The sequence below is a fragment of the Marmota monax genome, unplaced genomic scaffold, assembly GCF_021218885.2.
Source record: "Marmota monax isolate L192 unplaced genomic scaffold, Marmota_monax_Labrador192_F-V1.1 WCK01_AAM20220418_F8-fsc00053, whole genome shotgun sequence".
Taxonomy (NCBI): domain Eukaryota; kingdom Metazoa; phylum Chordata; class Mammalia; order Rodentia; family Sciuridae; genus Marmota; species Marmota monax.
The window spans coordinates 9,879,071-9,903,192 of NW_026693153.1; the positions used below are offsets into that span (position 1 = coordinate 9,879,071).

The window sequence follows — 24,122 nt, forward strand, 5'->3', positions numbered from 1 at the left end:
TGTGATGTTTTTAGATTACTTTGGTTGCACTAGATTACAGATGGGTAGGGGGAAATAGAGTAGAAACAGGATGAATTGTCTAAGAAGTAAGTTATGTTAGTTTATAATTCTACAATAGTCACATATAATAGCAAATCTTCATACATTAAAGATGTGTTTCAATTCCTCTGATGAGATATTGTCTATATAACAGAGAAAGAAGGGATGACATTTACTCAACACCATCTAAATAGAGAGTCCAAATCAATTATGTAAACAAAGTTGAAGGGGGAATAGTCAAAGATTAATTTTAGAAAATTCTCCTTTTCAAAACCATCACACACCGTAGAAGCATCATTTACATGTTCTTAAAATGTATGTATTAGAAAAAATCCTCTGAATGAGTCAGGGTTCTCCAGACAAAGAGAAGCAATAGAAAACACACACACACACACACACACACACACACACACACTCGGGGAAAGGGTTCATGTGATTATGGAGGCTCAGAAGTTGCATGATATACCATCAGCGGGATAAAGAATCAGAAAGGCCAGTGATGTTATTCAGTTTGTGTCCAGAGGTCTGAGAACCAGTAGAGCCCAAGGTATAACTAACTCTCAGTGCAAAGTTGCAGCCCTGAGAACAGGAGTGGGAAGATGGGGTTTAGGGGGATCCTGGTGCTAATCCTGGAGTCTGAAGGCCCGAGAACCAGTATTCCTAATGACTAAAGACAGGACAGGAGACGATTAATGAGCCAGATCCAAAAGAGATAATTCATCCTTCCTCCACCTTTTTGTTCTATCCAGACCTTCAATGGATTAGATGATGCCCACCCACTTTGGCAAGAGTGGTTTCATCTCTTAGAGTCTACTGATGCAAATTCTAATCTATTCTGAAAACAGACTCATAACCACACCAAGAAATAATGTTTTACCATTTATCTAGGCATTCCTTAGGTCAGTCAAATATGACACATAAAATTCATCCACACATTATCTAAGAAACTTCTAATTTGAGTGGAAAGATTTCCTATGGATATTTAAAATGAATAATGTCATGTTTAAAAAACAAACTACCCTTTTCTACTTAATTCATAATGGTTTTCATATAAATTAGTTTAAATTAAATTTTTACTTCAAATATTTTACCTGAAAGGGAAGAAGGACAAATGTCCAACTTGCTTTCTCACACACCTGTATCTCCTGGGTATAAGAAAGGAAATTCCCTCAGAAATGTCGTTTTTCCATTTTCCATTTATGAAATTCTATAAGGCCAATTTTTATTTTTTCCCCCAAGACTATAAATTTGCTCAGGGAAAAGGACTTCACATGGCTCAATGTTATACTACAAAGAAACAGACCCTAGATCTAGATGTTGAAGCAATTCAAGGAATCCAAAATGGCACTTAGAGTCACCATGAGCTTCATCAGTTATTTAAGTACAAAACAAGATAATTTACTTGATTGTGTTTTTTGATGTGGTGGTTTTCATCCATACAATTCAGACTGATTTTTGTATTTTGTTTTGCTTTTTTATTTCAATGATGATTCTACAGCCAGTGTTGACTGGAAAGCTTTACATGATGTGTCATTTGCTATGTATTCAGTTCTGCTTGTCATATTATTGCACTAAGTAAACATCTTTCACAGCATTAAACTTGTTCTCATATCTTTCTGGTAAACAAAACTGAACTTAAAGCAGAACCTTGAGAATTCAGAAGGAGAAAAAAAAATCCACTTGTAGAAAAATACCTGAGATGTTAAGCCCAATACTCTATTTAAACAAATAACATCACGAATTTCTGGAAAGCCTCTTTCATTTGAGGATGGCTATGCTCATATTTTTCATTTAAAATATGAGCTTGGTCATCTCCAATTAGTCTTGGACAGACACTTATAGCAGTCCACAAGCAGAACCATTGGCCTGGTTTTACATTATTGACAGGCTCTTCCCAAACAGCTTCTTTCTAGAATCTAGGGGAAGTTTCATGTCAGCACTGTAGTGCATTAGCCTGGCTGTCAGAAACACTTCCTGAGGGCTGACTGCTTCTGCCTGACTTCAGCCAGTACTGTCAATCTTTCTTTCATGAGCCCTAAAATAATCACACCCTCCCTTCCCCAAGTGTCTCTTAGAAAAGAAAGATTAACTTTTATAATTGAAGGAAAAAGAGACATCTTAACGTTTAGAACAGTGGGTGTACAGATTGTTTATGGTAACAAGAGGGAGAATAGCCTACCTGTGTTAAACTTGAGTTTTTAAAATTTAGGACTTTGTTTTGTTTAAGAGAAAGCCCAAGGTACTTTAATATTCACTTTATTAAATGATTATAATTTATAATCTACCCCATAAAAAAACAAAAAATGCGATTCAATCAACACATGAAGATCATAGCCAGAAGAACCTGCATGCTACCTCCTAAAATAAACTGTTGGGATGACAAAGATTAGGGAAATAGTGAGTAGCTTCCTGTACCATTATATAGCAGGAAAAGGCTAAAAATTAATCAACTTTAGGCACCATAATAAGAATATTACATTTATAAAATAAACAGAAAAAAATCTATTCTAAAAGTTTCTTCCTGTGCTTAGATTCATAAATCAGAGTTTCAGCATTTAATTTCTTTTGCTGCAGCTCTTTTTGGGAGCATCATGTTTTAAAGAAAATGCAAAACTCTATACACACTTATTCCTATTCTATATTCTCATTTATTTTGACCAGATGCTTGGTTTTCAAAAGTAATATGGAGTTTAAGCCCTACATTCATTTCTTACATAAAACTTTCTCATTTTGTCAACTGGTAACTACCAATAAGTAATAAAAATCCTCATCAGTATTTCCCTTATATCAAATAGCTTTCACATTACAGGAGAAAAAAGTTTTTTTCTCTTTTCTAATACATTGATCTTCACAAAGGTTGAAAGATAATAAAAAATCTAATAAAAATGCATAGCTTTGACCCTCAAAATCCATGTAAGTGAAAGGGGAGTGAACATTTCTGAATGTTAAAATCTGTACTACAATCATATTTTCTTGGCAGGCTGAATTAGAGAACTTTATATGACAGTCAAGTTATACTAGCCCTGACAGTACAACTGGGGGAAAAGATCCAGGTCTGTTTGTGTACTTAATTGGGATATAAGGGTCAGGCTGTCAGAGCAAGATACTCCTGCCGGTTAAGAACACTGAATTAGGAATGTAGATACCTGACATTACTTTTAACTTGACTTTCAATTCATAAATACGGGGAAAAGGCTATGTATCTTATGATACATCATTCCTCTCACCTATGTATTAAGAAATTGATGGCACTATACCTGATGTGCGATGGAAAGGAAGATGGAAGGGATCGGAGGTGACTCTGAATGTCAGATAACAAGTTATCTGTACAGTAGTCAAGAAGGTAGGTATGTCATTGTCAGATTGAGACAAATAGGAGAGTAAATGTTAATATTTAAAATGAAGTTTTAAATATATGTTAAAATACCAAAATTTGCAGAAAGTTATACAATTTTAAAATTTATTGTTCATCAAAAATATGTACTATATATCAAATGTAATAGTACTTAATACATTTTTACATTTTTTTCTGAAAGGATATAACTGTCAACGTTCTCTAATTGAAGGATGTTAGTAATTAAATGACTTGTTTGGCCTTTTACTCTGACTCCCTGCCCCCATAGCTTCTGATCTTTCCAAGATGGATGCAGGGCATTACTTGCGTACTAAGTACGCTCTTTCTTGGGCTTTGGGGCCCCTACTATCCTCAGGAAGCTCTAAATCTGTGAGACTCAAAATGGAATGAGCCATATGGGTGTCCTTTTTGTCATTAGCTTCTGCTAGGTTGAAATTAATCCCTGTTCTCATGTCTGAATACTTGTCCTACGTCTATCCATTTTAGAGGTATCATTGGAACAAACCTATACTGGAATCCTTGACTCTAAAGCTTCATGGACTGCATATATTACAGAAAGTGTTTTCCTGTCTGGGCTACTTACCACTCATGACCTCCTGCTGGATGCTCTGGACACTATGCCCTGCCCACCAACAGGGAAACTTCTTTACTCTCTGACACACCCATTGGCTGCATGGTCTTTGGCTTGTGACGTGGCCTTGTAGGGTTGCTACTATTTCACTCCTTTCTAATGCCTTTTCTACTCCTTTCTCTGTTGTGTCATGCCTGACCTGTCCTGGTATACCACCAATGGAACACTCTAACAAAACACATCTTTTCAAATCTATCATCTTATATCAAATATAATTCAGAATTATATTTCTGAATTTACTGGATATGACTGGATTATAATATACAAGATTGAATATTTTATAATACTGAAGGGAATTACATTCATATGCATGTAATGATATACATATATAAGAATATATGTGATATTTGTATATGTGTATTTATTTCTTATTTCTTCATACCTTGTACCCTAGATGCTATTATACTTTAAAGGCGGTGGTTCTTTCTTAGTGGGCTTTAGATATTTTGTTCAACTGAGTTAAAGAGTTTGATTTCATAAGTTCTACAAACAGTAGGAACTATGTCAATTTCTATCAACCTCCTCTGCGTCCTGGACCATGCTTCACCCCTAAGGGATAACTAGGTATTTGCTTTGGGAGTTCTGGGTCCACCCTCACTTATTCATATTCATTAATTATAATCTCAGAATTTGTAACTTCACCACTTCTGGACCTGAATGACAGACCAAATTAAAGAATGTGAAATCTGGCATCCCGTGTGGTCAGTTGAGTCACTCAACTTGGAAGTACAGTGGAACGAACTCATAGTGCAGGAACACTTATTAGTGGGAAACAGGAGACACAAAAGTGTTGCCCAGGGTCATCCTTCCTTCCTGCTCCTTTCTATGAATTGTTTCAAAGTGTGGTTTTCCACCCAGCCCCCTTAGAAGAGGTTAGTAGAAACATCTCCCAGGTTTTTTGTTTGTTTGTTTGTTTTTTGTGGTCTATATGAAAAAGCTGCTGGCACATCAATATACTGTGGTATGGCCTCACATTCTTCATTGCTTCACATTTCCACTTTCCTTCCATCAAGCTGCCTAGGTTTTGTACCTCAAAAATAAAGCAGCATCATTTAAAATCTTTTTCTGAGGCTCTATTTTCTAGGGAACCTAGACTAAGACAGTTGCTAGAATTAATATTTCTGCCACCCCTTGACAATTCAGGATACTTATTCTAGTCATAGACAAGTTCAGAAAAATATATGTAGTTAAATGCTTATATGAGCATGTATTAGAGAAAATTGTGGTATAAGGGTAATAGTGGCAAAAAGATTAATTTTTATGCGGTTCCTATATATTTCTTGGCTACTCTGTGAAGCATAGTTTATATTTCCAGGCCTCATATCTTTGCTCAAGTATAAGTTTTGACTTCTGTGTTGGACCTGGGAATTGCACAATGTGTCCCTGTTTTGGGATCTGGATGCATCTTCCTATTACTATACTCTGCAGTTAAGTATATTGTGCAGTCACACTGTTGTCTGAACCCTACTTGTGCCACTTACAAGCTCTTTTTCACTCTCTATATTTGTCACAATTTCTAGGATTTGATCTTTTCTCACACCATTGCATTTTCCTTGCTGGCTCTGTGACACTAGACTGCTTAAACTTGTTGAGCCTCACTGTACTCATTTGTAAACAGAAAATAATAATTCCTCACAGACTTATTTACTCAACAGAAGCATTTATTGCCAGGCATTGTGCTAAGAATTGTGGACACAAACATAAATAAGGCACGGATCCTATGGTAAATGAAAACAGTTGTTATCACTTTCAGACAAAGAAAATGAAGGTCAGAACCAGCAGAAAAACTGACCAGAGCAACATGACCGACAAGGACCAGATCCAAGATCTAGGTGCAGACTTTTGCCTTCAAACTCATGCTTTTTCCATTATACAATGCTGTTCTTCTTGTGTCAAAACCTAATAAAATATAAATATAAATTACTATAAATGCAAATGCTTTACACATTAACTCTGCTGTGTTGGTACTTTGAAATTTATTGTTTCACTTTCCTAAGTACTAGAATTTCTTCAGTATTTAGAGGCAAAAAACAAGTGGAGGTAAACTTCCCTCGAAGAAGAGGGATTTGCAGGTGGCAAAACACAGTTTTATGAAAGACCTTCAAGTCAAGAATTAGATTTTGAACCACCTGAGTTGCCATTAATTTCTTTTCTTCTTACACTATTTATTAATAGATAGTTGGATGAAACAGACATACATTGGGTATTTTAATGCTTTGCTTTTGTCTCTTTCAAATTCATTAATATTTTACTTCATTTCATATGACAATTAAACTAAGGCCAGCCACCACATATAACAGAGCTGGGAATACTCATTTGACTCTTGGGGGAGGAGTAGGGGACATTCTTGAGAAGTTTTAAATGGAAGCAGTTTGGGGAAGAAAGCCAGCAGCACCCTAACCTATGTGGTAGAGTGACATAAAATGATTGGTAGGTCACAGAGTGCCCTGCATCCTGTTGGTGCAATAGAGTATATTAGAGACTCTGGAAATTGATAACACACCTCCAAGCCAAATTGAACACTGACAGGTTGATGCCAACTTCATCATGATCTAACTAGTGGATCCCTGGAAGCACTCTAGAACAGGCACCCTATTGAAATTGCACATATAAATCAGCTCAAGTAAAAACTCCTTTCATGACCCTAAAACATTTCTTGAAGTCTGTGACACATCCATCTTTTAAGGTTTTTACTACTGACAAAGAGGCATACTCACTCATTCCTAGAAACCACACATCCTAGTATCCTTGCCTTTTAGGTTTGAGAAAAATAGCCTCTATTTTTCTAAAAGGATGCTAAAATTGGACTCTTTTCTGTCTCAATTTTGGCTGCAACCCCAAAAGGCCAAGGAGGAAAGGTGGAACACATAATACCTAGGAAATAGCCTACGTTACAAACCTGTCCTAGTTACATTATCCCACAGCTTGAAAAGGGAATGTAAAAACCAAAGAACAAACAACTGTTTTTGTGATCTGTGTCTCCATTTCCAGATCACTTAGGCATAAGAAGCTGGGATGTGAAGAATTATTTTTGGAGAATTTACTTGGAGAGTTGTGTCACCCTCATCTCACATCTACAATGGGGACTCGATAGGATGACTGGGAGAAATTTCATTTGCCATTGGAGTTTGGGGAAATATAAGACTTGTTTTGAATACATACCTGGAAAAGCTGAAAAGTGAGACACTGGTTGCTTAGTTGGAACCTGCTCTAATGAGAGAATAGGCATGTGTAGTTCTAAAACTAAATTTGGTAGTTATTGCTGATACTAAAATTGTAATTTTGTATCACGGTTCAGAGTACACAGCTATGATCACCAATGTAGGCCCTCTGAACTCTGGGTCTTATTGAGTATATTACTCTTTCTTATGTCTTAGTTTCTTCATTTGTAAAATGTAGATGATAATAGTACCCTTCTTTTTTTGGGAAAGTTCAATAAATTAATACATGAAACAATGCTTTGATCCATAGTTCTGTTAGGAAGTCTTTAGGAAGAGATGTGTATTATTGAGAGGGAGTCTTCAAAGAATCTGTGAAAGTATTATATGAGAGGAAAAACTCAGTTTTAATTAACTCACAAGCTCAGAGAAGAGAAGTGAGGTCTACCTGCAGCTTACTTGGTTTTCCCCAGAAGCCCTCTGATTATGCCAGTGTCAGAGGTCTCAGCTAGAAAGCTGTAGGGAGGAATCAGAGATACAAGTTCCTAAGACCTTGAATGGAGCAAGTAGTGTTGGGAAAACTGAAGTTGATTTTTATCTACAGACCATGGTATCTGGCTCTTTTAATCTATTTGATTTCAGATGTCTATTTTTTGTTGTTTTGAACATAGAAAGTTATAATCAAAACCATCAACTTAACTTTGCGAGTACTTTGGAGTTTCTAATGTGTACAAGTTTCTGTGTAAACAGATGCTATAACAAAAATGATCTGCTTAAAATCCTGAATAAATTAGTTATTCCTTAACAACAAAGTTTACTGTTTCCTCTGGTTGGCTCAGTGACTTGGGGCATAATGTATATTATTATAAGATGTCACCAGTAGACTGGAGATTTATAGGAAATCCAGCAGTCTTATAATAGGTAGCTTATTGTAAGATGTTCACAGGCTTCTTAAAGATAATTAAGTAGAACTAAATCTCTGTCAAATGTTTGAATACAGGACAAAGGGTGACTTTTGGTTTATACTTAACTATCCACTCTGTCTACCGTAATAGTATTTAAATTGACAGTACTTTTACAACCTCACCTCGTGGACTCATCTTTCTTTAACTTGTTTTCAGTTTCAAAGGACATTTTAATATACCACTGTACAAGAGTTCTGGCACTAGAATATCACCAACCCTATTAATCAACTGAATCTGCTTGTGGTTTTCCATGATGCTGTCATTTCTTGAGTAATATGAAATCAGATAATCTCTCACTGATGATGTATCTCAGTAAATCACTCTCTGAGTGCTGATAACATAATGACAATAACATATTAGCATAATTTATCATCACATGTACCTTTGCTCTGGGGATATTTTATTGTAATATATAATACACTGGCTGTCACTTTGATGATGTATTACAGCAAGACTTCCTCAGGAAAAAACACATATTGATGGAATACTACTCCTATCAGATGGTACTGCCCAGGGATAAACAGTGCAAAAAAAATTTGACTTCATTTGCTGCAGAATTCACATGAAGGTCAAAGGCACAAATAGTAAAAGATGGTTTGAAGGCAACAGGTATTGCTCTATTACAGAATAGTTTTCGAAAGTTCAATTTTAGTTGAGAGTAGGTTAAGGCAGGTTTTTATCCTTAGTAAATATTTAATATCCACAGCACTGACACTTTGCAATGGAAGTTTCTGCAGCCTGCAGTACTACTCAATGAAATGACACTCTTAAACAAGATGTGGAGCTTGCTTGGGGCAGAAGTGAGGTGACGTCCAAAGACAGATTAAAAGTGAATGCAATATATTATAATAATTTTCCTGCGATTTTTCCCCTTGAGCTACCTCATGGAATAGTAGGTATGAAAGTAACTCAGATATCATCTACTTTAACTGAGGCCTAGAAAGAGTAAGACTTACTCTAGGTTATGCAATAGTAAATAGTAGAATAGAACTAGAACCATGTTATCTGGCAACACTTTAGTGTTTGATACAAAATAATCAAAGTTAATCTTGGGTCATTTGTGATTTAAATAGCTATAATAGGGTACTGGTATGGGCATAATATGCTGAGTACAAAGGAATTCTTATTTTTTTATTGCATTTGATGAAGAGCTTCATGCAAATCAATATACACTTGACCTAGCACAATTATAACCAGTGAGCAGAAGAAAATGATGATGATGATGATGATAAGAATAATAGCCAACATTTATTAAATGCTTACAGGACACTTCGCTAGACATTTTGCAAATATTACCTTATTTTGTCTTTTCCATTTGTCTAAATACTCTGACAAATGGATTACAGAAAACAATGGTCTTAAATCAGTATACTCAAGCTTACCAACATTATTTCTTCCATACAAAAGCCTTGTTCAGTAGTGAAATAGACAAGGTTCATATGTTTGTGTAATCACTTTTGGTGATAATTACTTCTGCAGGTTCATCCTAATTTTATTCTTTAAAGAGTAGAAATATTTGTCCCTCAGAAGAAGACTGGGCCTGATTTTGTTTATTTATTGTAGGCTTCCAATAAGAAAATGGTTTTATTTAAAGGTAAGCTGGTGCTGCTGATCCCAGACATCTGGATTTCTTTGCCAACAATTTATGTGCCTCTCCCTCTTAAGTTGATGCTCCTCGGCATTTTCCTGGGGTTGCCTAAATTAAGTGATAAGGCACCTACCCTGGAAGTCCTAGGCATTTTCTTGCGTTCTTTGTAGGGCAGAGCTTAGTCTCTGCTCAGTCTTCCTTACAAATGCCTATCTCACTGAACCAGATGGCATTTTCCTCGTTTACTTTCATTATTATTATCATCAGGCCATCACAAAGGCTTGACAAGGGCCACTTACCAACCACACGTGTCACTCCCTGAGTGGTACAATGTAAACATTCTAGCTGACCCTAAAAATACAACTAATGTTACAGTTTTCAATATCTCAATCGATGCTCATAATACTCTCCTTAATTCTAAAGGTCACGTAACCATCGGTAATGGTAGACTGCACACAGGATAATGGTCTGTTGGTAATGTTATTTAATATGTGACTTTGTGAAGAGACTGCCCATATGTATTTTTTTTTAATTTGAAAAACAACGGGGCAGAAAATTGAGGTCACTGTTAACTGAGCTACAGTCCTCTGAGTATGAATGAGAAAGCATAATGTTTCAGAAAAGTTTTTCAGCAACTTTCCACTATTATGAAAAGATGTCACTGTAAATCAAAAGCAAACAAGTCACACACAGAGATGTTTTGCTGCTTTTTACAAGGTACTGTAAATCATATGAATTATTCATAAAATGGCAGTGGGGTCCAGCAGAATGCCTGAATTGGCTGAGGATTCAGCACTAAAGGGTCAATCGGTTTAGGACCAGAATGGCCTTTTAAAGATTTATGATATTTCTGGCAACTATACTATAAAAAGGCCTGCGTCAGAAAAAGTAAGAACAAAACCTTGCATTTGAAAGGCCCTCCAAAAAAATCTTTTTAAAAAATTCTGATCAAATACTGATCATTTAGTTCATGTTTTCCTAAATATATTCAGGTTTACATGAATGCTAATTTAAAACTGTTGCCTCAATGGATATTTTAATACCATGAGATAAATAATCTACTGTATAAATTGGGTGCTAAGATTATTAGAGTATAATATTCATATACTTTTCTTTAAGTAAGAAGTTTGGGATAGTGTTTAATTTAGGAGATTTTTTAGAATGTAAATGTATATTTATAAAAGTCATTAACCATTCCCTTACTGACACCCATATTACTCATTTTATGAAATCACTTACTATGTTATATGTAATTCGGGCAACAAAAAAACAAGAAAAAAAGAAATGGATTATGAAGAATTTATATTTTTAATTTAAAAATTAAGCCAAAATGTAAGGAGCCTCATAATAGCCAAAATAGTCCTTAAAAATAATAAAGTTAGTAAGCTTTAGTGAGCTCACACTATTAGATTTTTTTTTTAAATTTTTTATTGTGGGTGGTTCAAAACATTACAAATTTCTTGACATATCATATTCCACACTTTGATTCAAGTGGGTTATGAACTCCCACCTTCACCCCATACACAGATTGCAGAATCACATCAGTTACACATCCATTGATTTACATATTGCCATACTAGTGTCTGTTGTGCTCCGCTGCCTTTCCCATCATCCCCCCTCCCCCCTCCCCACCGCTCCCCTCCCCTCCCCTCCTCTCTCTCTACCCGCTCCACTGTATAACCCTGAGGGTCTCCTTCCATTACCATGCAATTTCCCTTCTCTCTCCCTTTCCCTCCCACCTCTCATCCCTGTTAAATGTTAATCTTCTTCTCCTGCTCTTCGTCCCTACTCTGATCTTAGTTACTCTCCTTATATCAAAGAAGACATTTGGCATTTGTTTTTTAGGGATTGGCTAGCTTCACTTAGCATAATCTGCTCTAATGCCATCCATTTCCCTGTAAATTCTATGATTTTGTCATTTTTTAATGCAGAGTAATACTCCATTGTGTATAAATGCCACATTTTTTTTATCCATTCGTCTATTGAAGGGCATTTAGGTTGGTTCCACAGTCTTGCTATTGTGAACTGTGCTGCTATGAACATTGATGTAGCAGTGTCCCTGTAGCATGCTCTTTTTAGGTCTTTAGGGAATAGACCAAGAAGGGGAATAGCTGGGTCAAATGGTGGCTCCATTCCCAGCTTTCCAAGAAATCTCCATACTGCTTTCCAAATTGGCTGCACCAATCTGCAGTCCCACCAGCAATGTACAAGTGTACCCTTTTCCCCACATCCTCGCCAGCACTTGTTGTTGTTTGACTTCCTAATGGCTGCCAATCTTACTGGAGTGAGATGGTATCTTAGGGTGGTTTTGATTTGCATTTCTCTGACAGCTAGAGATGTTGAGCATTTTTTCATGTACTTGTTGATTGACTGTATGTCCTCCTCTGAGAAGCGTCTGTTCAGGTCCTTGGCCCATTTGTTGATTGGGTTGTTTGTTCTCTTATTGTCTAATTTTTTGAGTTCTTTGTATACTCTGGATATTAGGGCTCTATCTGAAGTGTGAGGAGTAAAGATTTGTTCCCAGGGTGTAGGCTCCCTATTTACCTCTCTTATTGTTTCTTTTGCTGAGAGAAAACTTTTCAGTTTAAGTAAGTCCCATTTGTTGATTCTTGTTATCAACTTTTGTGCTATGGGTGTCCTATTAAGGAATTTGGAGCCCGACCCTACAATATGTAGATCGGCGCCAACTTTTTCTTCTATCAGACGCAGAGTCTCTGATTTGATATCTAGCTCCTTGATCCACTTTGAGTTAACTTTTGTGCATGGCGAGAGGAGGGGATTCAGTTTCATTTTGTTGCATATGGATTTCCAGTTTTCCCAGCACCATTTGTTGAAGATGCTATCCTCCCTCCATTGCATGCTTTTTGCTCCTTTATCAAATATAAGATAGTTGTAGCTTTGTGGATTAGTCTCTGTGTCCTCTATTCTGTACCATTGGTCCACCCACCTGTTTTGGTACCAGTACCATGCTGTTTTTGTTACTATTGCTCTGTAGTATAGTTTGAAGTCTGGTATCGCTATATCGCCTGATTCACACTTCCTGCTTAGCATTGTTTTTGCTATTCTGGGTCTTTTATTTTTCCATATGAATTTCATGATTGCTTTCTCTATTTCTACAAGAAATGCCATTGGGATTTTGATTGGCATTGCATTAAACCTATAGAGAACTTTTGGTAATATCGCCATTTTGATGATGTTAGTTCTGCCTATCCATGAACAGGGTATATTTTTCCATCTTCTAAGATCTTCTTCTATTTCTCTCTTTAGGGTTCTGTAGTTTTCATTGTATAAGTCTTTCACCTCTTTTGTTAGGTTGATTCCCAAGTATTTTATTTTTTTTTTGAAGATATTGTGAATGGAATGGTTGTCCTCATTTCCATTTCAGAGGATTTGTCGCTGATATACAGGAATGCCTTTGATTTATGCATGTTGATTTTATATCCTGCCACTTTGCTGAATTCATTTATTAGCTCTAATAGTTTCTTTGTAGAGCCTTTTGGGTCTGCTAGGTATAGAATCATATCATCTGAAAATAGTGATAATTTAAGTTCTTCTTTTCCTATTTTTATGCCTTTAATTTCTTTCGTCTGTCTAATTGCTCTGGCCAGTGTTTCGAGAACTATGTTGAAGCGAAGTGGAGAGAGAGGGCATCCCTGTCTTGTTCCAGATTTTAGAGGGAATGCCTTCAGTTTTTCTCCATTCAGAATGATGCTAGCCTGAGGCTTAGCATAGATTGCTTTTACAATATTGAGGTATGTTCCTGTTATCCCTAGTTTTTCTAGAGTTTTGAACACAAAGGGATGCTGTACTTTGTCGAATGCTTTTTCCGCATCTATCGAGATGATCATATGGTTCTTATTTTTAAGTCTATTGATGTGGTGAATAACATTTATTGATTTCCGTATATTGAACCAGCCTTGCATCCCAGGTATGAATCCTACTTGATCATGGTGTACAATTTTTTTGATATGTTTTTGTAACCGATTTGCCAGAATTTTGTTGAGGATTTTTGCATCTAGGTTCATTAGAGATATTGGTATGTAGTTTTCTTTCTTTGAAGTGTCTTTGTCTGGTTTAGGTATCAGGGTGATGTTGGCCTCATAGAATGAATTTGGAAGTTCTCCCTCTTTTTCTATTTCCTGAAGTAGCTTGAAAAGTATTGGTATTAGTTCTTCTTTAAAGGTTTTGTAAAATTCTGCTGTATACCCATCTGGTCCTGGGCTTTTCTTAGTTGGTAGTCTTTTTATGGTTTCTTCTATTTCCTCAATTGATATTGGTCTGTTTAGGTTTTCTATATCCTCCTGACTCAATCTGGGCAGATCATATGACTTAAGAAATTTATCTATGTCTTCACTATCTTCTAATTTATTGGAGTATAAGGATTCAAAATAGTTTTTGATTATCTTCTGTATTTCTGAAGTGTCTGTTGTGATATTGCCTTTTTCATCCCGTATGCTAGTAATTTGAGTTCTCTCTCTTCTTCTCTTCGCTAGCATCGCTAAGGGTCTGTCGATTTTGTTTATTTTTTCAAAGAACCAACTTTTAGTTTTGTCAATTTTTTCAATTGTTTGTTTCGATTTCATTAATTTCAGCTCTGATTTTCATTATTTCTTGCCTTCTACTTCTTTTGCTGTTGTTTTGCTCTTCTTTTTCAAGGATTTTGAGATGAAGTATGAGATCATTTATTTGTTGGTTTTTTTCTTTTTTTAAGGAATGAACTCCAAGCAATGAATTTTCCTCTTAGAACTGCTTTCAATGTGTCCCATAGATTCCGATATGTTGTGTCTGTGTTTTCATTTATCTCTAAGAATTTTTTAATTTCCTCCTTGATGTCTTCTATAACCCATTGATCATTCAGTAAACTATTGTTCATTCTCCAAGTGATGTATGCTTTTTCCTTCCTTCTTTTATCGTTGATTTTCAGTTTCATTCCATTATGATCAGATAAGATGCATGGTATTATCTCTACTCCTTTATATTGTCTAAGAGTTGCCCTGTGACATAATATATGATCTATTTTTGAGAAGGATCCATGTGCTGCTGAGAAAAAAGTGTAACTGCTTGATGTTGGGTGGTATACTCTATATATGTCAATTAGGTCTAGGTTATTAATAGTGTTATTGAGTTCTATAGTTTCCTTATTCAACTTTTGTTTGGAAGATCTGTCCAGTGGCGAGAGAGGTGTGTTGAAGTCTCCCATGATTATGGTGTGGTGGTCTATTAGACTCTTGAACTTGAGAAGAGTTTGTTTGAGGAACATAGCTGCACCATTGTTTGGGGCATAAATATTTATGATTGTTATGTCTTGTTGGTGTATGGTTCCCTTAAGCAGTATGTATTGTCCCTCTTTATCTCTTTTGATTAACTTTGGCTTGAAATCTATTTTATTTGATATGAGTATGGACAGGCCTGCTTGTTTCCGAAGTCCATATGAGTGATATGATTTTTCCCAACCTTTCACCTTCAGCCTATGTATGTCTTTTCCTATCAAATGCATCTCCTGTAGGCAGCATATTGTTGGGTCTTGTTTTGTGATCCATTCTACTAGCCTGTGTCTCTTAATTGGTGAGTTTAAGCCATTAACATTTTGGGTTATTATTGAGATATGGGTTGTTCTTCCAGCCATATTTGTTTATTTCTGTTACTAAACATGGTTTGTTTTCCTCTTTGATTATTTTCCCCCCCTTTACTGTCCTACCTCCCACTGTTGGTTTTCATTGTTATTTTCCATTTCCTCTTCCTGTAATGTTTTGGCGAGGATGTTTTGAAGAGATGGATTTCTAGCTGCGAATTCTTTAAACTTTTGTTTATCGTGGAAGGTTTTAATTTCATCTTCCATCCTGAAGCTTAATTTCGCTGGATACACAATTCTTGGTTGGAACCCATTTTCTTTTAGTGTTTGAAATATTGTATTCCAGGATCTTCTAGCTTTCAGAGTCTGTGTTGAAAGATCAGCTGTTATCCTGATTGGCTTACCCCTAAATGTAATCTGCTTCCTTTCTCTTGTAGCTTTTAAAATTCTCTCCTTATTCTGTATGTTGGGCATCTTCATTATAATGTGTCTAGGTGTGGATCTCTTATGATTTTGCACATTTGGCGTCCTGTAGGCTTCTAGGATTTGGGATTCTGTCTCATTCTTCAAGTCTGGGAAGTTTTCTCGTATTATTTCATTGAATAGACTGTTCATTCCTTTGGTTTAGAGCTCTGTACCATCCTGTATCCCAATGACTCTTAAGTTTGGTCTCTTAATGTTATCCCATATTTCTTGGATGTTCTGCTCATGGTTTCTTAACAGTCTTGCTGAGCTGTCTATGTTCTTTTCCAGTTGAAATACTTTGTCTTCATTGTCTGATGTTCTATCTTCTAAGTGTTCTACTCTGCTGGTAGTATTCTCCATTGAGTTTTTAAGTTGGTTTATTGCTTCCTGCATTTCTAGGATTTCTGTTTGTTTGTTTTTTATAACCTCTATCTCCCTGTATAGTTGATCCTTTGCTTCCTGGATTTGTTTGCGTAATTCATTGTCGAAGTGATCTTTCATTGTCTGATTTTGCTGTTTAATGTCTTCCTTGATACTCCAGATCATCTGAAGCATGTATATCCTGAATTCTTAATCTGACATTCCATCTGCTGCAGCTGTTACCTCTTCTAAAGTTGCGTTGACCTGCATTGCTTGTGGTCCTTTCTTTCCTTGTCTTTTCATACTGCTTGCGTATCTTTCCTGCAGGCGCAGGCGGCGGCTCTGCTCTCTCCTTATTCCAATTGGGGTGTCGTGGCTACCACGCCGGCAGGTCACTGGGCCTGTTCTGGGCGCTGGCGGCGGCTCTGTTCTGCCCCTACTCCAATTGGGGTGACGAGTGTACCACGCCGGCAGGCCACCGGGCCTGATCTGCCGGTCGGTTGCAGGTTTGCCTACCCTGCAGGCGCGGGCGGCGGCTCTACTCTGCCCCTACTCCAAATGGGGTGACATGTCTGTCGTACCGGCAGGCCACTGGGCCTGTCCCGCTGGTCGGTCGCAGATCTGCCCACCTTTCGGGCACGGGTGGAGGCTCTGCTCTGCCCCTACTCCAATTGGGGTGTCGTGACTACCCCGCCTGCAGGACGCTGGGCCTGTTCCTGGCACGGGCGGCGACTCTGCTCTGCCCCTACTCCAATTAGGGTGGTGTGTGTACCACGCCGGCAGGCTCCTGGGCCTTATCCGCCGGTCTGTTGCAGGTCTGCCTACCTTGGAGGCGCGGGCGGCGGATCTGCCCTGCCCCTCCTACCACGCCTGCGGACCCCTGGGCCTGATCTGCAGGTTGGTCACAGGTCTGCTCACCCTGCGGGCACGGGTGGCGGTTCTGCTCTGCCCCCACTCCAATTGGGGTCACGTGGCCACCACACAGGCAGGGCCTGATCCGGGCGTGGGAGAAGGATCTGCTCTGCCCCTACTCCATTTGGGGTGACGTGTGTACCACACTGGCAGGCCACTGGGCCTGACCTGCCAGGCTGTCACAGGTCTGTTTACCTTGCAAGCGCGAAAGGCGGCTCTGCCCTGCCCCTCCTACCACGCCCATGTACCACTGGGTCGCGGGTCTGCCCACCTTGCGGGTGCGGGTGGCGGCTCTGCTCTGCCCCCTCTCCAATTGGGGTCACGCGGTCACCACGCTGGTGAGCCGCTGGGCCTGCTCCGGGCGCTGGTGGCGGCCCGGCTCCTCCCCTCTGGCTCGACGACAAATTGAGGAGACTCGGGTGTGTGTGCCTCACCTTCCCCTACCAGGAGACCAACTGTTTCTGTCGCCGCTGGTATTGATGAAGTTCTCTCCTCCGCAGCTTTCTGATGACATCAGATCTCTGCCATGTTGGTATCCTATGCGAATGGCAGCATTTCGTTCCCCTTGCCAGGCAACCAAAGCAATGGGTGAGTCCTGACCGGCCCTCAGCAGGACCCGGACCGAGAAGCAGTTTCCGCGGGCTCCTAGCCCCAGGCCAGGGAAGTTCCGGGAGCCAGAACTCGGCCGCTCCGTGCTCGGTGTAAGCTCCTATAAGGGTAGGCTCCAAGAAGCAGTCCCCGTGGGCTCAGTTCCGGGAGCCGGAATTCGACCACTTAGTGCTTGGTGTATGCTCTGATAGGAGCAGGGTCCAAGAAGCAGCCTCCGCAGGCTCCGCAGCCCTGGGCCAGGGCGGTTTCGGGAGCCGGAACTCGGCCGCCCCGCTCTCGGTGTTCGCTCCGATAAGATCAGGTTCTAAGAAGCACCCAGGCACTGAACCTTAGCAATCTGTCTGCAAGCCGCAGGCGAATGGCAGCCTGAAATTACCTGTTCTATGGCTGAATGAGCTGCGGTCAGTTGAAAACAGGGATGGTGACGTCAGCTTTTCAACATGGTGGCTGCTGGCCTCCTCTGTGGTCTGACCGGGGTGGAGAACCGAGATGGACCGCTTCCTTCCCCTGTCTCGAACCCAGAATTCAGCCCTGAGTATGGTGCTTGCACGGCTGGCAGAAACTGCAGCGCTGTATCCCTGCGTCGCTACCTCCTAGTTTCCCAGCGCACGCTGCAGACTCTAGCCGCGGGGCGATTTGCTGAATAAGCAGTGTTACCCTCCGTGCGACAAACCTCTCGCGTTTGAGTCCCCGTAGCCAATCCTCGTGCAATGGAAATCCTTCCTCCAGGTTGCGGAGCACCCCACTATTGCTGGAAATTCCTAACAAGATAGCCTTTAGCCGTCCTGACTTGTCATACTCCCACACAGTGAAGCAGCACACGGGGGCAATGCACTCCCCTCACCGCCATCTTCCCTCTCCACACTATTAGATTTTTAAAGCTTACAAAAAAGATATAGTGATCAAGACAGTATGGCATTGAATAAAAACAGACACACAAACAAATGGAATAAAATTGGGAGTCCAAAAATAAATGTTAATAAATAAATATTTATAGTTAACTGATTGCAAATAATTGCGAAGAAGCCAACAAATAGTTTGTGACTTGGGGACAGGAATAGGCTCCCATTTTCAGATCTGACAGTACATCCCGTTTAACCAGGGGACACTCATGACTGGGGCAAAGCAATTCTTGCTATAATAGTATGCCATCAAACTAAATGCATGGGAAGACTGGCAGGGTAAACAACTGTACCCAAAACAGAAAGAGAAACTAAGGCCAGCCCGTGTTTTGTTGGCAGCCTATGCAAAGGGATCTTCAAGGAAGCATAAAGAAAAGGATGGAAAAGGGTCCACCATATAGAAGCCTAGGATCTGAATGGAAAATGCTCCACCATATCGATATACCTATTATAAGACAGTGAGGAACTCAAAGTTGATACTATTGTGATAACGATAAGGGAGACAGATCAGGTTCAAAAATATCCTCTGGTCCAACCCCTAGAAAGCAAGCTGACAAAATTTTTATATATTCTGGATTGTCTAACCCTTTCCTGGGATGAAATTTGTTATGTAAATTAAATGTACAGATAACATTCACAAGGATTGTTTCAGAACATGAATTTAAGAAAGGGTCCAAAACTAGAAAAGATAAAAGAAAGTATGAAAATATATTTTAGTACAGTAAATCTGAAGGTTAAAAAAAAGTATCTGGATGAGAAAGTATTTTGTCTGTAAATTAATATTCTCATGCTAAAGTCCAAGATGAAAGAGAGAACAAAACTTAGGATGCAAAAAAACTGTGAATGTCTAAATAAGTCGCGGAAGGTTTGAGAAAGGTAAATCTCAAAAAGTTTGTGTTTGTGATTAAACTGGCTATAATTAGCACAGTAAGATAGTTATTTGAACTTTAATGTACTGATAGGAAACAAAGTCTGAAACATCTGTCTGCTTTTATCTATCAAGATAACTTTATTGTATCTGTTAGGTTTTATTATTTAGAGAAACTAAGTCTTAAAGAAATTAGAATTGTACCGGTTTTAAAGTCTTTTGAATGATTACTTTGTAACTGGTTAGACACATAACTATTACTTTAGGTTATAACAATATAGTTGATAACCTAAATATAGGTGACGAGATATAAATATACATCTGAGAACTATATATATATCTGAGCCTTGTATAAGTGTTATGTAAAAGTTTATAAAAAGAAAGTTTATCTAGGTTTTCTGGAAAGATAACCAATAAGGGCTTTCCATTGTATCTGACATAGAGTGACCACGCTGACAACTGAAGACCTGTCTCATATGTGTTTGCTTGGACTGAGTCATTTTCTTATTATTAACACTGTTTCCAAAAAATTATAAGAGATTTAAGGCTATTCTTCGATTTTTGTTAATCCAAGAAGATCTGTGAATACTGTACACTATGGATGCTAAATTGTACTTTAAAATGTAAAGCTTAGGAGAGCACTTTGCCAAGTTGCTTTCTAGACTAAAATTATCTGCAACAAAGTCTCAGATTTGTACAGAAATAACAAATTTGGTTAGTATTTATTCATGAAATTTGATGTTTTGTAGTCGGATAAAGTAACCTTTTGTCAATAAGTTATATATACAGTTTTGTGTTACTCTTCACACCAGAATTGGAATTTAAATGCATTTTTCGAAGATAACAAGGAGAGCCTGATCTGCTTAAAGGTGACATTGTAAAATATGGAAGCATTCTACCACTTTTTCCAAAAAAAGAAAGTTAAAATTTCTCCTAGCTTCTTTGATTCATTTTTTCAGATGTAATATTGTATTGTGTTATTTGTGAAGACCCTTCCCTACCTAAGATTAGGCTCTGCCTCCCACTTTATTTTGTATTAGAATGGCTCAAAAATAAGCTAGACTTCAGCTCATTTAAAGTTGTGTCCAAAAGATTGACTTTTGTTTTAAATATTACTGTGAACTCAAACAGGGGACATAACTAAGTAAAGGTTCAAGATTATAAAAATCATTTTTCTTGTTCATACTTATTACACAAACTAAATATGTTTTTGCTTTGTAATTTATTTCATTTTGTATTTTCCTTATAAACTTTATAACTGTTGAGTGTTAGTGTTTTGCATAGGTACTGCTTCAAAACAAACAAACACCCAAACTGGCTTAATTTAAGATAATAATCCATCACCTACAGGGAAGATAGTAGTATATAATGCTGACTACCAGTACTAATACTAACTCCAGTTAAATGAAGGGGTAATGTAACGTCCTTGCTTAGTATCTGGAGGACCATCTTCAGTGACAGCTGCCATTTTAAGGAAAAAGTTTCGCTTTCTCGTCCAAGGACCTTTCTGAGAAAGGCTCACCACTCCCTCATACCAATCCAGCCCTTAACCTCTGCATTAGGACCCATCCGGCTCTGATTCCTGAGCCTCCCTCATAAAAGTCCCAGAACTCAAGCCTGTTTGCTTCTCTCTCCTATAGAGAGATGGCCTTTATTTGTCAGCTCTGACAAATAAATTCGTGTATATCTCTGCCAGGTCTCTGTTTTTCATTTCTCACTCACTGGTCTCTCATTCCTCGCTTTCCTTTCAGGTAACTGTAAAATTATAGATATTGAAGTTATTACCTGTTACTCCATTTTTAAGACTGGTGAAAATGGCCTGCTGGGTGTTTATAACTAAAAATTTGGAGACTAAAGTCATGCAAATAGAAGGGTGAAGGAAAAATCAGCCAAAATTTTGGTCCTTGCCCTCTAAGGTCAGCCAGGATGCAGAGAACAATAAGATCCCCTTACTCTGGGCCCTGCAACTCTGGTGAGTCACCTGATATGCTGATCAGAGAGAGGACCCTAGAGAATAGGAAGCTATCCAGTTCACATCCTGCAAAGAGATGGAAATATCCCTGCTGCTTCCATGAGAAGCCATATATGGTCAGCCAGATCCTGACCCATCCTGGCAAGTGGCACCACTGGTAGAGGAAAGCTAAAGGAGCCAGGAAGCTTCACACATGTCTCCAAGAGTGATCTCTGAGGAATCTCAACTGACTCTTAAGAGTAGATAGGAACAAGGTCAGTTTTGACCAATTTGGTCTTAGATACCTGGCAGGAGAGTATAGCCTAAGCACAGTCCTACATGGACATTTAAAAGGAAAAGCAATAGTATAGATTTTTAACGTAACTTAAGATGCATACTTGTTTTAGTCCTAAAAAAATTATGTAAAGCTTAAGACTATGAAGGAAGAGTTCTTGTGTGGCAATGCCTAATAATAATAATGATCACAAGGATTCTAGAGTCACAAATTTGTCCTGAGTTAATTTGAACCTAATCTCATAGACCTACAAATCTCCCTAACCTCCTACATTGATAAACTCAATCTGTTTTTCACTATATGATTACGAGTTACTATCTTCTTGTTTTTCAGGGACTGGCTGAAGTACTAATTTCCTTTGTACTAATTGTTTACAAAAAAGCAATGCTTTGCTGTCTTATTTATTGTTGTCTCAGCATGATTTCTGCCCTAGGTAGGTCTTGTCCAGTCACCTGCCATCTGCCACTGTGGACCTCTGGACTGCTCATGCTGAATACCCTTAACTGTCCATGCCCCACCTGATAGAGAACAAGGACTTTGGGTTACTTCCCCCAACTTCGTCCTCTTTCAGCAGGAAACAGCTTGGAGATGGTGTCTCCCATTTTTTCATAGAAATGAAATGTAGAAATTGACAGTGAGAAATGTAACAGTGGTCCACTTTATGCTTTCAATATAGCCCTTGCTGCTCTGTAACTGCAACTTATTTTTAAAATGGGCATGTTTATTTCTCTTCCTCTCTCCCTGCTCCTCCCTAATATCTCCCACTCCCTAATCTCAGGGGAAACAGGATTACCTTTCTTCTCCATCCTAGACAGAAATATCTATCTTTGAGTACATACCCATCATAGGAATGAAGTAATCTAGACTTTGGGTTGGGCACCAGAAGATCTTAGAAATAACTATTTCCCAAATTAATAAGTGAATTACAACTCCAACAGAGAATACATAAAATGTAGCCTTTGATTTACCTCCTTAAAAGCCCCCTGTTCTTGATGATGGGCAGAATCACAGCTTCTGGGACAGAAGTCCCTTTTGTTTCTCTTTTGCTAGCAAAACAATAAACCTTCTTTTTCTTTTTACTAAAACAAAACAATAACAACAACAACAAAAAAGCCAACAAAATTCAATGGGGGAAAATAGTTTTTCAATAAAGATTTTGGGCAGCTAAATATCTATACTCAAAAGAATGAAATTGGACTCCTACTTTATACTATATATAATATTTAATAAAAACGTCTCACAAATCTAAATATAAAAGCTAGGCAATGTTTCTTAGACATGATGGCAAAATCATAATAAAAAAATAAATAAAGCTTCATTTCACATAAAACCACTAATGGAATGATTAAAAACAGCATGGTAGGTAATATTCATGAATCACATATCTGATAAAGGAATTTCATCCAGCAAACACAAATATTTCTTACAAACAAATCATAAAATGAAAAATAACTCAATTTAAAAAGTGGACCAAGGGTCCTCTAGATATTGTTCCAAATAAGATAGGTATATGAATTGAAAATAAGCACATGAAAGATGCTCAAAATTGTTAGTAATTAGCAAACTGCAAGTCATAATGAGATGCCACTTCACATTCATTAGAAATGGCTATAATAAAAAATAATAACAAAGGCTGGTAAGGATGTATTGAATAGAATACTCATTACTGGTGGGATTATAAAATGATGCAAGCATTTTAAAAAATAATGTGGCAGCTCCTCAAAAGATGGAGATACCCAAAACAGAATGACTTTGAAACATAAAGTTACCATATTTAACCCTATCATGGCCAGCATTTTTAATTCTAGGTATACAAACAGGAGGAATAGAAACATGGAACATGAAAATTTGTAAATGAAGGGTCATGGCATATTATTTATAATTGAAAAAAAGCAGAAAGAACTCAAATGTCTACCACTAATGAAATAATGGATAAAAAATTCAGTATCTTTATATAAATATTACTCAGACATAAAAGAGTGAGCTATTAATATAGGCTACAATATAAACTTTGAAACATGTGTTCATGAAAGGCTAGGCACATTCTGTAGGATTCTATTTGAGTGAAATGCCCATGATTGGCAAATACATAGAGACAGAAAGTAGATTCATAGTTGCCCAGGTCTGCAGGGCATTGAAAAAGGAATACCGAGTAGCTGCTAATGGGCATGGGTTTCTTCGGGGGGGATAATGAAAATATTCCAAAGTTATATTATGCTGAGAGTTGTTGAATTCTGTAAATGTGAAAAAAATCATTGAATTATACTTTAAATGGGTGAACTTCTGGTATATAAATTATATCTTAATGAAATTGTTACAAACAAATTACAACAACAAGGAATGCTGTCTCAGTTCCTGGAGCTAGGTTCTGAGTTCCTAGCTGCTCAGCCATTGCACAAAGTGGGCAGCGAGGAGGGGCTAAGTAGGCTTTACCTTCATGTGTTGTCAGTGG

General features: G+C 38.0%; 1 protein-coding gene across 10 annotated transcripts in view; it reads right to left on the reverse strand.

The window, feature by feature from the left end:
• Positions 1-24,122, reverse strand: part of Epha6 (EPH receptor A6) — an 850,021-nt gene that overhangs the window by 52,739 nt on the left and 773,160 nt on the right. The window contains exon 16 of one of the 10 annotated variants that reach the window (XM_046455350.2): positions 5,598-5,924. The exons of the other annotated variants lie outside the window; for them this stretch is intronic. Within the exon in view, the coding sequence (XP_046311306.1) occupies positions 5,880-5,924 (45 nt within the window). The 3' untranslated portion in view covers positions 5,598-5,879. Of the gene's footprint in view, positions 1-5,597; positions 5,925-24,122 lie in introns of those variants that run through there. 10 annotated transcript variants of the gene reach the window in all.